General features: G+C 44.7%; 1 protein-coding gene and 1 pseudogene across 1 annotated transcript; both read left to right on the top strand.

The window, feature by feature from the left end:
- Nucleotides 1–2,483: 2,483 nt before the first annotated feature.
- Nucleotides 2,484–8,350, top strand: LOC128793514 (hypoxanthine-guanine phosphoribosyltransferase-like). Its single transcript, XM_053952747.1, is given in 11 exon segments — nucleotides 2,484–2,510; nucleotides 3,139–3,245; nucleotides 3,694–3,877; nucleotides 4,217–4,248; nucleotides 4,250–4,280; nucleotides 4,824–4,841; nucleotides 5,038–5,120; nucleotides 6,119–6,165; nucleotides 6,847–6,870; nucleotides 6,873–6,922; nucleotides 8,295–8,350. Coding segments are annotated over 11 exon segments (651 nt in total). The 3' UTR covers nucleotides 8,343–8,350.
- A 748-nt stretch (nucleotides 8,351–9,098) lies between these two features.
- The window catches only part of LOC128793757 (hydrocephalus-inducing protein homolog), a 69,751-nt pseudogene continuing 64,313 nt past the window's right edge, over nucleotides 9,099–14,536 (top strand).

The raw sequence follows: 14,536 nt of genomic DNA, 5'->3' as shown, positions 1-14,536 counted from the left end.
CTTCTCCTCTGTGGGCAAATTTCCAGGTGCCGCCAGGCTCTCTGTCACCTTCCCTCTGTGGGGGGGGAACAAAGGCATCTCCACTTCTCTCCACCCTTCCGTCCACAGGAGCTGTCTGGGTTCCAGACCCTCAGCCCCTCGGCCCACCTGGACAAGGCCGCGTGGCTTCCCCTCCCCTACCCAGCCTAAGGCTGGGCAGGGGGGGAGTCTGCACTCTCTGACGACCGGAACCAAAGAGACAGTTCCCCTGGGAGTTCTTGCTTTTAACCCCCTGTGTTCTCAGAGGCTTGTCCATACTTTCAGTGGTCACTCCAGGTGCCAATATCCAAACCTGACCTCTGATTGGTTTGACCCAACTTCCTGGAAAAAAATTCACTTCCATGTCAAACCACGACATTGTTTTTTCCACTTAAACTCAGAAACTTACATCAGTAATTGGACAGATGAGACTGAAACTAAATGAAACAACTAATTCTTCAAGTTATAAACTCATTATTTAAGAATTTAATGATTTTGTATGATAATTTAGTAGATTGCTTTATTATTATGGGCTGTCACTGTATTATTCAGTATATGCCAAGGCAATATTCAACAATGCAAAGGCTTTAATGAGCCTGTAAGGCAGGTTGCCGTGGTGATGTGGTGCTCAAACGGATGCAATCCTTAAAGTTCTGGTTTTGAACTTTTCATTAGGCTTTAAAAAATGCTTCACACAGAGGCTATTGTTGTAGAAGATCTTTTTTTTCCCCAAGATTCTCAATGAATAGAGTTGTTAAACCAAGTAACAGCTATAAAGCTGCACTGCTGGAGTAGCTTTAAGCAGTAATGACTGTGCACACCTATATGCCTCAAGATTACCTTTATTTCACAGTTACATCCACACAGACAAACTCATCCCTCACTTGAGTTGAAGCAGTTGTGCTGTCACTAATCAAGTGCAGCAGGAAGCTCAGCTTTGGCAAAAGGCTGATCTTTAACTTGCAAAAGAAGCCGCTCAAATTGCAGGGGGCATTATCACTGCTTTTAAGCTGCCGTTAAGTAGAATGCAGTAGACATGGGAATCTTGGAGACAAAATAAACCAAAACCCAACAACAAAACAAACAGCACTTTTTATACTGGCGTCAGTGACTATCCTTAAAGGTGCTTTTTTTTGATACTTCAAATGATAATGATGTTTATGTGTACCAGTAGTCTCAAATAATCATTGTCTTTAACCAATGCTTCTATTTAAGTCAGAATCTCATACCCTGCCTGTGTATTCATCACTAGCAGCCTCCCAGAGGGAGAAATTCGAGCTGTACAGCTGGGTTAATCGAACATCAAGCCATGAGCAGCTCTGCACTCAGTAAGGCTGCTCTTGGTGCTGTGGCACAGCCTGACCCAGCCAATCCCAGTGTCACTGCCAGCGTCTCTCCACAGCCACTGAGGCAGGAACAAACCCGATCTAAAACCAATGCTGTACTTATGCTTTCACTTCACTGACATCAGCCACGAAGAAAATAGTAACTAAACCAGGCAGAAGAGAACTGCTGCCACCCACCCAGGGCTCAGCTGCGAGGTCATTCTGCATGTTCTTGGACCATTAGGGCCAATCAATTTTGAGTACTTGCAGAATATGCTTAGTCCAGCCAGGATCAGCTTCTATATCCATTGCCTTGTGCTACTACAATCTGTTTTCTGAAATTTCCTTTAACACCTGTCTCTAGTTTTGTCTTTAAATGCAGGAAGCTATTTGTGGCCAATTTAAAATAAATGGCAGTAATTGGTTATTTCATTTTTGGCTGCCATGAGTTTTGCAAGTGATAACCTACTACTGTTTCATACAGTCCATTTTCTTTTCTTCCTAAGCACTTATCTCTCCTATGCCAAAGAAAAGGAGAATCAAAAACAATTCATCTGTCTAAAGAGTTTGCAGGTGTTAACTTGTGGTTAGCAATACTTTATGCTATTACTGCCGAATCCACAGCTCTGAGCTTTTAGCAAGATGCTTTACTGAGTTCTGTGGAAGGTAACTGGTATGTACATAACCTATTTTTCACTGTTGAAGCTTTGAGCCAGCTCTGAATTTTTCTTTCAGTTAATTCTGTATTTTTAACAACAGCAGGGCAGTATCAGGTGTGACAAAATCTCATGAATTTGAGGGTGTTTTCCTAATTTATTTCTAGAACTTATATATTAATCTTACTCACAATTCTTTCTACTTCCTTATACGTTGCCTTGCCTGGTTTTGTACCACCACTTAATAAATGAACAAAGCATCCATCAAGGTCTTGAAGGGAGGTAGAATCCAAAGACACCAATCTGTCTGGGGCCAGAAGAGAAACCCAAATGGAGATTATGGCTCTTCTAGACATGCAGACATCTCTGGGTGCAACAGCCTGAAACCAGCACGTTGAATAAAGAACTGTAACCCAAAATCCTGGAGGCAAAAGGGTTAAGGTCCAGATCTGTGGGATGTAGCCCTGGCCAGTCCCCAGCCATGATGAAGAACACTGCTCCAAGGCAAACAGCATAACTGCTTCCCACCTGTGGGCACCCTCTGCAGCTTCCCCTCCTCCCACTGCCATCCCAAAGCTTCTCCTTTGGGGTGAGCCATCTCCCTTGTCCTCTGAGACAGCTAATGGTTGGAATGTCAAAAGTTCAGCTGTGAATTCACTCTTAGGAGGCAGAGCTTTCTCTTTTACACAGTGGAAAATGATGATCAAGGTAGAGCAGCACCTCAAAGTCACATGCTGACCTGTAATCTCAATCTCCTTGATTTACATTTTAATTTTCACTTATCTACCACATGAGCAAGCTACTGAGCTCTGCAGAACAGCAAATGGAACAAGAGGGGGGGTTGTTATTGCTTTGGGTGCCTTTTTAAAGGAGTTGATGATGGCCAATAATTTATTTCATAATGACTGGGGCAAAGTACTCGTTTATCCATTCACAACTCCATTCACAACTCAGCCACCAGCTCCTGAGTTATCAGATTGTGAACAGTTCTAGCAGAAAGATCAAAAACTCTCAGAAATAGTTTTATTTTGACATATTATTGGGGTGGAGGAATTTTTTCTTCACACTATCAGAGACAGGACGCTTTTCCTTGTACGGCTTTGTTGCTAGTTTTAGACTTACTTCCCTTTCCCTTGCAGATAAGAGATGAGGAAAGCGGCTACAACAAAAATCTGTTTTGCATTCCAAAGCATTATGAAGAAGATTTAGAAAGAGTCTTCATTCCTCATGGACTCATCCTGGACAGGTATGAGGGTAAACAGAAAAGATTAGGGACAGTGGTGCCAATTTTTGTCCCTCCAAATGAAAAGACTGAGGTCCTTGCCCTGTGCAGCCCATGAGAAACATGGAAACCCTGCAGCCTAACACTTCTGTCCTAAAGTCTAGTGCAAGAGGGAGTTTATGGAGAGGATTCCTCCACAAGCCCAGTTAAGCTTCCATGTTCCCTCAAATATCTTTAAAACTACCTATCCCGCAATATTAAGGTTTATGGGTTAAATCAGCTTGTGCTGCGCAAATATGTAACTAACTTTCCTATGACTTGCTGTGGTCACAATTTGCTAGCTATAAAAACATAACAGCAAGATGAAAATTTTTACAATTTTTACTTGAACATTGCTTAATATATGGACAAACAACTAGATATACAGAACACTTTCCAGAATTCTTTTTATTTTTTTTTTTTTTTCTCACAGGACAGAACATTTGGCTAGAGATATCATGCAGGACATGGGAAGTCATCACATTGTTGCACTATGTGTCCTTAAAGGAGGCTATACATTCTTTGCTGATTTGCTGGACCATGCAAAAGCACTAAATCAAAATGGTGATAAATCTGTGCCTGTTACCGTGGATTTTGTCAGAATAAAAAGCTACTGTGTAAGCAACTTTCTTTTCTTTGGAAAATTGACTCTCTCCATAGACTGGCATTCTAAATACTGGTAGTTTGAGTTTATGTATATAAAAATTGAGTTGATGCATACATCCTGTTCAAACTACATACTAAAAAGGAACTGATTTACTGATCTTCCCCAAAGGGTGGATATTACACATTCACTGGAACAAACATATAGCAGAGCACTCAACAGGACAAAGCCAGGGGCAGATCTCATACTCCCTCCTCTTGCAAAAAGCAAGAGCAGCACACCTGTCAAACAAATACAGGATAACACTTTTGGGCATGTTTATGTGACTTCCATCTCTTCTTTCTCCTTCTAGAATGATTCACCTGCAGAAAAAAATCAGTTTTGTTGGAGAGGAACTGTCTGCACTAAATGGGAAGGTATGAATTAGCATCTTCACCTTTTAAAGGGAAACAACTGGTCTTGTGTATTTTCCAGGAAATCCATCTTTATTAAGATTTTGATACTGCATACTTCCAGCCACTTAACACTGATTTAAAATGTTGGGCTTTGAAACAGTGAAGAATTCCCACTGATCTCAGTGGAAACTTGAAGTGATCAGTAATGACTGCTCCCAAAGATCCTATTCCCCATTTAATCTCAGAATGCCCAGAAGTGAACCACCCTAAACTGACTCATTCAGTGTGGCTCTAGAATACAAGTGCTTTACATAGAGCAATATCTACATCTGACATAGCTGCATTTATCACCACATTTTAAGCTTTCATAAATACTTACAGAAAGGCTCTTTGGAAAGCGCCAAAGTAAAGTCAGTAGTAAAAATGACAATCTCCTCTGAAAATCAGTGCAACTTCCTTGTAACTGAGGGTTTTAGTGTGCTTTTCTTGTCTGTATAATGTGCTGAAAATTGGCATTTAAGTATTTTCTTTTCTTTCCTTCTTTCCCTGTGTAATCTCTTCCAGAATGTGTTAGTAGTAGAGGTAAGTAATGACTGAACGAGGGGTGGAATGACATGGATTTTTTTCTCTCTTCTTTTCAAATTAATACATATGACATATAAAATAATAATTAATTATGTTACTGGGCTGCCAGGTTGTTATGCTCTAATTTAATCCACTGACAGTCTGGTTTTCCTTTCAGACTTGAAGGATAATTTATTTTTTTTATCTCTTTCAGGACATTATTGAGACTGGGAGAACAATGAAAGCACTGCTTTCAAAAATAAAAGACAAGAAACCAAGGATGGTAAAAGTTGTAAGGTACAAGGATATAGCCACTAACTAACATATTCAACTCATTTGAGTGAATAGTCAATGTATGCTGACAGGTGCTTGTTTGGCTTGAAGTTTGGGGGGGAGGAAGCAAATGCAGGAAGTAATCCTTATCTAGCTGCTGAAAAATTAAGTGTTTTTTAAACTGGGAAATTTACCTGTGCACTACCATCTTCAACACTCAAATTAATAAAAAAAGGTTTTACGGTTCTTTCCATGTAGTCCATAAAGTCTCATGGATTCTGTTTCTTACTTTATGTTTGAAGGAAATTAATCTCTTTCCATAGGTTTTCTAACACCACCTCAAGTTCTCTCAATACTAGAATGACAACACTCAGAATATTTCTTAATATACCGTAGAAGTTTCCAGAAACTAAGAGTCTGACAGCACTTGGAAGATGACTTCATGTAGCATTTTAGATCTGCTTTTAGTCGATCTCTAAAAGGAATTTTGTGGAATATCCCTGCTTCTGTCAAGTAACCACAATGCTTTATAAAAACAGTTGAATTAAGCATCAGTTATTCAGACAGTCCTTCTAGTGACTGTCCAGGAGGTTCTCAATTTCTTCTGAAGTGCACAGGCAAACCAAGAATAGAAATGATTTTGCAGAAGAAATTGTCCTTTTCTCCCTCCCTCCCTCCCACCCCACTAAAATCATTACCAGCCACTTGGACATGCTTCCCCCTCTGTGCTATTCTAGTGTCCTGAGACATTGCTGCATGGAAGGGGAAAGATCAGAGACACAGGATTGAAGGGAACTGGATACAAAGTCGAGCCACTTGGACATAAAGAATGAACCTAGATCAGAGCCTTTGCTTCTCCCTCCACTATGAGGCTGAACACTACTTCTTTCTGTGCAATAATCTCACTGTTTTAATTTAAGTGCATGATTTTAGAATCTTATGGGGAGACATGGCAGAATGGAAGTTTACAACTTCGAGCAAGACATATTTTAAAAACCAGCCTTCTCTGCTCTGCCTTACAGCCTGCTCATTAAAAGGACACGTCAGAGTCCAGGTTACAGACCAGACTGTAAGTATCATGTTTTTCTAGTATTTTTTTCCTGTATTTTCCAAAGCACAGTCTTGTAATTTCACTTCAGGCAGCAGCACATCTGACAAATGGCACATAAGTTTCATGAAGGCCAAGAGAAATGGGGAGAAACTACATAAAAGCTTGTGATCTAATGACTAGCTACACCATCCTGAGGCCTCATGACCACCTTCTTTATTTCCTGAGCGCAGATTTAGTTACTTGATATACAAATTTAACTATTCAGATAGCAAAAACAGAATTAAACCTTAATTGTGTTTTGCTCTGCTTTGACCCCGGAGGACATTTGTTTTGACATTTGGCATTATTAAACTTGCCTTGTTTCCAAACTGAAAAGGCCTACTGAATCAAAGTTCATCTCCTTTCACTCAAGTTAAATCTCACTCCTTTTCTCCTCTCCCAGGACTAACTCATAACTAGGTTTTAAACAATTATTTTGTTAATAAAAATCATTCTCTTAACACCTTAATTATATTACTGATTGATGGGAATGGTTTAGATTCTACCATCTGTCATCAATTTGCAGCTCGGATTCTTAAGGAAGCACCCTGAAAGAGATGACGCCTATTTCTCTTAGCTCAAGTATGTGTTGAATACCAACTGTGCACTTAAAAGCTATTTACACCACTGAAGTATAAAAAGAACTGTATTTTCTTACAGATACAGGCTTTGAAATTCCAGATAAATTGTGGTTGGATACGCTCTTGACTATAATGAATACTTCAGAGATTTAAATGTAAGTACATGCACATTCCTCCACTGCCAGGTATCAGGTACCTTCCTACCACAGGTACCCAGCAAGAATATTTGCTTCTACTCAGAGCTTCTCAACAATTAGAAAACCTTCAATTTCAGCTATAAACTTCCATTAAAAGAGCAAAACCATTTTTAAGGTGATGACTTGGTAATGCAATGTAGGTGCATAAGAAATGTTTGTGCTTCACCTTTTTATAATTCTGCTCCACAAGTCTCATGGCTCAGCCATGCTGCAGGACATTCTGAACCCCCAGGATGGTGAGCACCATACAATCTGCGGCCCAAACTGAAAAGAAAATAATTTGTAATTTGACTTTAATTGGATATTTGTCTGTCTTAGTTCAATCCTATGTTGCTCTTCTGTCACCAAGTCTTTAAAGTGGCTGTGCAGGGGCTCCGTGTGAAGGTTTTCCATATACTTACAGATAACATGTCTGTAAGATCTCTCTTCCCTTATTCTAGTACAGCTTCCTTAGGCTGCACAGAGTAGTAGACTTGGAAACATCACAAACAAATAGGATTGTCAAATGTACTTCCTTAATTCTGGTTAACTCGGAAAGTTTTTCACTTCTAAGTCTTTTTACTAAGACAAACCAATTCTCCTGAAGACACAAACAATCTGTGCTATTGCTCAGCAGCATGAAGGCAAATGCAGTAATTTAACAAACCAAGTTCTTTAGGAAATATCAAGAACTTGGCTTTCTATATGGGTTTTTATATGATGCCTTGTGTAGGCTGCCCTAGAACAGAGGCTGGACAGAGCTAAAGAATAAAGTAGGGATTTGCTAAAAGGCCTCACTGGATCCACCTTGGGCAGCACAAGAGCCCAGCCAGGGCTGCACCCAAGATAGACCCAAAACAGTCACAAAACGCACGACTGGTCACAAGGTCTCTCGCTTTGATCAGTTCTGGCCCATCTGCATATTGGAGTTAATTGTCCAATTCCAGCTTTAGCCCATGAAGTCCCACCCTTCTTGTTTTTCTCTCCTCAGTCCACGTTGTTTATGCTCTTGGCCTGGGATTTGGATCAGTTGTCCTTGGTCCCCAGCTAGAGAAGGAATTGTTTTGTCTGCCTACTCTGTGCAGAGAGCTCACCATCCTCTAATATGAAGCCCAGACCCACACACTAAAGCAGCACAGAATCTGAAAAATGTAAAACCTAAAACCTAAGAAATCATATATATTACAAACTTGGAAAGAATATTGAAATATCAAGTTTACTGTAAGCGGGAAACTTGCAACAATTCTGGTTCTAGTGTGTTTTTATTACAATGCTGGGAATACAACTGAAAATCAGTCTTGCATTTCATTTGAAGATGGATGTTGATAAATACTGTACATTTTTCTTTTAGCACATCTGTATTGTGAAAGAGAATGCCAAAGAAAAATACAGGATGTAATAACGTCAGTCTTCTGGAGCACTAATTCCTGGCTGCAGATTAGGTGATAAACCATGACACCAGGAAATGACTTCTGCTACTTGTATGTCCCTAAGAAGAACGAGAAGCTAAATGTCAGCGCCCGGGAGCTGCAGCCGGCAGATTGCCATGGGGCGATGCGCTGAACAGGATCTGTTCAGAGCCGGGCTTTTCCCGATGTGGAGCAGCCCGGAGCTGGGGCCGAGGCTCCGGCGATATCGAGCGCTGCCGCCGGGGCCGTCCCGTTCCGGGCCCGGGAGCGAATTGCTGCCGCTGTGCCCGGGGACCGCGGGGGCACCAGGGCTGGAACAGGCGGGGACCGAACGGGGACTCGGGCAGACCGAGGGCGGCTCGAGGGGGCACCGAGGCGGCACCGAGGGGGGATGGAGCGGGGACCGAGGCGGCACCGAGGGGGGATGGAGCGGGGACCGAGGCGGGATGGAGCGGGGACCGAGGGGGGATGGAGCGGGGACCGAGGCCCGCCCGGCGCCCCCGCCCCGGCCCCGCCCGGCCGCAGCGTCCCGGCCCCGGCCCGGCCTCACAATCGGGTGCCGCGGCTGCCGGGTAACCGCGAGCCGCCGTCTGTGACGGCGCTGCGGCCTCAGCTGCCCAGAACTCGCTCCCGGCTGGTTGTTCGCAGCCCCGGCGCGTTCAGGCGGCCGCACTCGGAGATTCGCCACGCGAATTGTTCGCGGAGCATTGGCCTCTGCGAGCGAGTCCTGAATTCGCAGAACATTGGTTTCTGCAAGGACTCCTGAACTGGCAGAACATTGGCTTCTGCGAGGACATCTGAATTCGCAGAACATTGGTTTCTGCGAGGGACTCCTGAATTCTGGTGGAAGGTAAAGACTGACTCAAGCTGTACTTTCTGGTTTTGTCACATCTGTGCTCTAAAAGTCAATGCCAAAGGGAAATACAGGATGGGATAATGCCAGTCTTCAGTTCAGTGGCATGTGCAGCTGAGTGGATGAACAAGATATAGTCTACTGATGGTGCTTTTTTCTCACTGAAGAAATGCAACATTTCCTAAATATACTAGTCTATCCATTTCCCCCTATAGTATTTACTTCAGCTGCTTAAAGGTGAACGAGTTCTGCTCAAGTTTTGGTGGGTTGCTATGATCTGGTTCTTAAAATGATTAGGGAGATGCCCCTGAATTAAGGTGCAAAATGAGACCATTATGTCCAAGTCGATAGTCTGGATTTTATGGAACAGTAAATGTGAGGAAGAGAGAGAGAGAAAGAAATAGAAAAAGGAGTGGGGAGGGAGGGGGCTGGGAAGAGGGGAAGAAAAAGAGTGACAGAGACAGATTTAGTAGAAAATATCACCATTCCATGGATCCCACCCAACCCATGAAATCCTCTTCTGGTCTTCTCTGTGGTGAGGTCCCACAAAATGTAAGACTCCAGGGGATTAATGCAGATTTGGGCAAGGTGGGACTGCCCAGGTACCTCCCTGGGGCAGGGCAAGTTGGACTCTGTCTCTTGCTCCTTTTCAATAATATCAAATCTTGAGCACCAGTATATCCTTGGAGTCTGCCATGAATTGGGTTGTGGATTTTCAGGTCTGTTGTGTTACGTGGCGTGCCATGCAGTCATCTGGTGCAAGGCCTCAGGCATGGGTCTGGGGGCACTTTGGAGGTCTTTGATGGGTTATGACACCCCCTCAGCTGCCCCTCATGGGAATGTGCCCTGGATGTGGCCTTCTGGGGGTGGGGGGTTTTAGAGCTGAGCCAGTTTGTGTGAGGGAGGATGGGTGTCCACTGCATCTTACCAGAGCTTACGCTGCACACCCAAAATTTCCTCCTTCCCCTCTGTTGATGGGAGGTTTGTATGCAAACCTGGCTTCAGCAGACGAGTCTGTGGCTATGACTTGCCCAGCCTGAAGGCAGGCAGAGCTGATTTTCAGGACAGCTGCTGGGTTTGGCTTTGTTGTGGATACATTTTTCTCCCTCAGCCTTGTTCACTTCTCCCCGGACCTGAGCTACTAGGACAGTTGTGTCACCTTTATCTTGTCTCAAGTTCCCTTAGGCAGCTTAACTCACAGTCCCAAGTTCCAGTCAGGAGGCGTTTTCAGGGAAGTGTGGGCTTGGGTGGTCGCAGCTTCTTTATGCAGTTTTGTCACAATGGGCAAAAAGTCCTTTATCGCAATATTTAAGCCATTAGCCTTAATATTCCATAATAGTCTTTCACAAGTCCTGTGAGGAGCAGCTGAGAGAGCAGCGGTTGTTTAGCCTAAAGAAGATGAGGTCCACTTGAGCTATTTTTAAGTAATATTTAAGCAACAGCTTTGTCTGTTCTAACTATTATTAATGTTGAGCTTTTTAGCTCCAGGTTTCAGAATGAGCCGTCTTTGAATTGCACAGTGTGGCCATATAGTTCAAATAAAGTCAAACTAGAGGCCTAACAATACTAGCTACTTATGCCAAACAAGCACTTAGCTACTTTCAAATCATATAAAATTTTTAGCACCAATATATGCCTTGACTCTGCCATGAATTGGGTTGTGGATTTTCAGAGTTCCATTGTTGCTCCTTCCAGTTTTGTTGAGGCATTGTCGCTCATCTGCAACATCCTCCTTCCAAAATGGCTTCTGGATCCCCGAAAAAGACACCGAGCCCTCGTCTTCTGCTCAGGGAAAGACTGAAGCCTGAGACTGTGAGTAGCCACTGGGGCTGTGTTAAGGCTGGAAACTCCCCTCGTGTCCCTCCTCTCCCCGCCCCTGTTGTCAGCAGCCTGTGAAGCTGCAGACCCCCTCCCCACCTCTTTGTGCCGTGCTCCTGGCCCTTGGTGGGGGCTGTCCTGGTGCAGTAGGGAACGCTGTGTGATGTTTCAGGGACAGTCCAGCATCCTGCCTGGCTGTGCCACCGGAGCCAAGTGAAACCAATGTGCAGCTGAAGCCCTGAGCATGTGCTTCTTTCCCTTTCCCTTTGCCACAGCAATTCCTTCTGTCAGGCTGGGCACTCACCTGTGCTGCTCTGACCAACCTGCCCTTGGGCACCCGGGCACGTGGCGGGGGGAAGCTCCAACTCTGCCCAAAGCCTTGAGAGACACGGCTGGTCCCAGCTGGAAGAGCTTCCCAGCCAGCTGTTCTCTCTCATCTCCTGTGTGGGCGCAGATCCAGCCCTGCAGGCAGCACTGGAGCCAGGGCCACAAAGGTCCCTTGGCCGTCTGGAGCTCACTTGACTAAAGATGCCCCACTGCTGAGGCTCTCTCCAGGAGATCCCTCTGTTTTCTTCTGTGGAGGGGCCTGTGAGCCCAGAGAGAGAAAACAAATGCTAATGAACAGAGAGAACAAAAACTTGGGCACATTCCTGTGCACCTCACTCTTGGTACAACTTTGCTTTCTTGCTTCTCTTGGACTCACCCAGCAGTGCTATCTCCTCGCTGTGAGCTTTGAGTGCTGTGCAGGGATGGAGTTAGGGGAGTTCTGAGAGCTCCTCCCCACTCTCTGAAAAGGTCACTGCCTCAATCCAATGAGGAAACAAATGCCCAAAGAGCAGAAATCCCCAAACATGTCACATCAAATCACAGAGAGACTAATGGGACACAGCCATGTGGTTGGAGTATGTGTATTGCACTCTGTATTATTAATTTATTGGTGCTAAGTATTTCAGCAGGTAACTTCCAGGGCTTCCAGAACTGTCCTAGTGCCTAGTGATCACAAATTATTCACCAGTGCTACTTGTTCAGGAAAAGCTTTTCTAAAGCTTTTCTGAACAAGCACATTTCTGATGCTCTTGCTGATTTGGTGTGGGGTTTTTTGTTTGTTTTGGTTTTTTTTTTTTTATTATTATTTTTATTTTTGTTCTTTTTTTGCCTTTCAGCTGCTTCCCTCTAAGTTCCAGATTCTCAACATCAAGAAGGAGGATGCTCCCCACGGCACTGTGGGGAGTATTCTGCCCAGAATTAGCCCATTTCTAGACATGAGCGAGACTCGTCCAAAGGTAGCCTTTTCCTGCTCTTTTCCATTCTGTTTGATGTGAAGTTTGAGGAGGGTGTGTGCTTGTGACAGGCTTGCCTCCAGCAAAACACCTCAGTGTCCAGGTCCTGTTGTCATTGCAAACTGCTGGTAGTGGTGGACTGGGAGTCCTGATCTGCACTAAGCCAACACAAACAACCTCTGCTGAAGCTGCTGGGGTGTGCTGGAGTGTAGCTGCCATTGCTAAAAGAGTGGGGGGAAGGCTAGGGACACAAAGGCACAAAATTGCCATTTGCCATTCTCCTGCTGAAGTAGCCACCTCTTACTTTGGTGTGGTCACCATCAGATGCTCGGGGTCATAGGATTCACTCCAGAGTGGCAGCGTTGGCCTTTGAAGGCCGAGGACCTGCAGTAATTACTGCAGATTGAACAAAACAAATTGCATTCATGCTCTGGGTTGGAACAATGTGTTGGACCCCGCCAGGGTGTTAGATTTTGCAGGCTGCCAGATGTAAAGGAGACTCGCCTCCCCTTCCCTCTCATCCTACTTCCTTTTGGTCAGGTCTTCAACCCTGTCCTTCTCCCAGCTCACAGCAACACCCAACAAACCAACCTGAACAAATCCAAACCACAAACAACACATAGAACCAACAAATTCCATTCTTTCACTTAATAACCTTTTGGCCTCAGCCAAATATCACCTCATCTTTCACACCTCTTCTGGTACTGTTCCTTTCTTACTGATGCCTAAGTTCTAGATCAAAAAAAAAAAATATTTGCAGTTGTGTGGGCCTTGGTGTTTCCCTGTGTCAGAGTAAAGGACATCCCAAAATTGATTCCCATAGAGTAAATTCTTGGGTTTTACTTACTCCATGAGTGCTCAGTCAGTGCCCCAGTGGGCACAGGGCTGTGCTTAAGGAAAGTGCTGCCTGGCACTCTGGAGAAGGAAACCCAGAGAAATACATGCCAGAAGAGCAGCTTGGCTCGAGCCTGCTCTGAGCTGATCAAGCAGCTCTTGCTCAGCTCAGAGCAGAGGTGGGTGAGCCACTGTTACCCCAGTGTGGGCTGGGCAGACGTGCTCACGCAGAGTCTGTACTTCACTGGGATCAGTGTAAGATTGTCCTTCATGAACCTTCCTCCCAGCAGCTGAACCTCTCCCTGCTCTCTCTCGCCTCTCCAGCTGCCACCAGTTGCCCCGAAACAGAGCTTGTTTCGGGTTTCCCCACCAGAGATGGTATTTCAGAACTTCGTCGCCCATGAGGTCTCTGAAATGGCACTGTCCTTCATGAATAAGGACAAGGTAAGTGCCGGCACCTGGAGCTTTAACTCTGTGCTGGAAGAGGAGAGTGCTGTCATTCCCAGAGTGTACAGCAAAGCAAGTTATCTGCTGCAGCACATGCAGAAGAAAATGTCTCAGCACCTTTGTTCTGCAAGATGGTGGAAATCTTCCTGTGCTGGGAATTCTCCCCTGATTTTGGCCATGCGTTGATGGTATCTATCCCAAAGGAGTTTCCTTCTCTTGAAAACTCTGGAGTGATAGGAATGTTGAGGGTTCTTACCTGCTCTCAAGCTTTGCCTTGAGTGTATACCACATCCTGTGTCTCCTTGGTTAATCTTGGTTCCCGGTAGGAATCTCTGTCTCTCTCAGCCTGTTTGGCTCCCTTTGTGCAGCTCACAGTCAAAGCTCAGGGGCTGAGTCTTCTCCACTTTATGCTGGAATCACTTCTCATTAATGGCATGGGCACTGCAGGAAGTGTGCTCTGAAGCAGCCCTGGAATCAGGCTGATGTAGCAGATGCAGTGGGAGGCCTTTAGGTGCCACTTCAGGCTCCTGCTAAACTTCATTCAGCTCTGCTCAGCTTTTCCAAAAGCAACATGGTGCTCTGCTTTCCCTTTGGAGAACCAGAGCACATCCAAAGCCGTGTGCTCCTGGAGGTTTTCGCTTTCACTTGTGATTGTTTTGCAGTTTCCCAAGAGAGTTGAAAAGGAAAAAGCTGAAAAATGTCACCAGTTGTGTTCCACTGTAAAGAGGAAAATGGAGACCATTTGAATTTCAGTCAGGGAAACATTTTCCCAAATGAGCCCTGTGCCAAGAGTGGGCTGGTGGGAAGAGACAGGAGGGAGTCAAAATTGCCTGGGTTAGACTTTTGGAGAGCATTTTGGTGCTCAGGTGTTGATATCTGTGTGCTAGAAAATGCATGTTTGCTGTGTCTGTGTGTCCCAGAGGGCAGAACCTGGCCTGCTGGCTGCAGGTAG

Source organism: Vidua chalybeata, chromosome 11 (genome assembly GCF_026979565.1).
Source record: "Vidua chalybeata isolate OUT-0048 chromosome 11, bVidCha1 merged haplotype, whole genome shotgun sequence".
In the NCBI taxonomy this organism is placed as follows: Eukaryota; Metazoa; Chordata; class Aves; order Passeriformes; family Viduidae; genus Vidua; species Vidua chalybeata.
The sequence above is the reverse complement of the archived record's forward strand: the minus strand, read 5'-3'. Positions and strand labels throughout refer to the sequence as shown.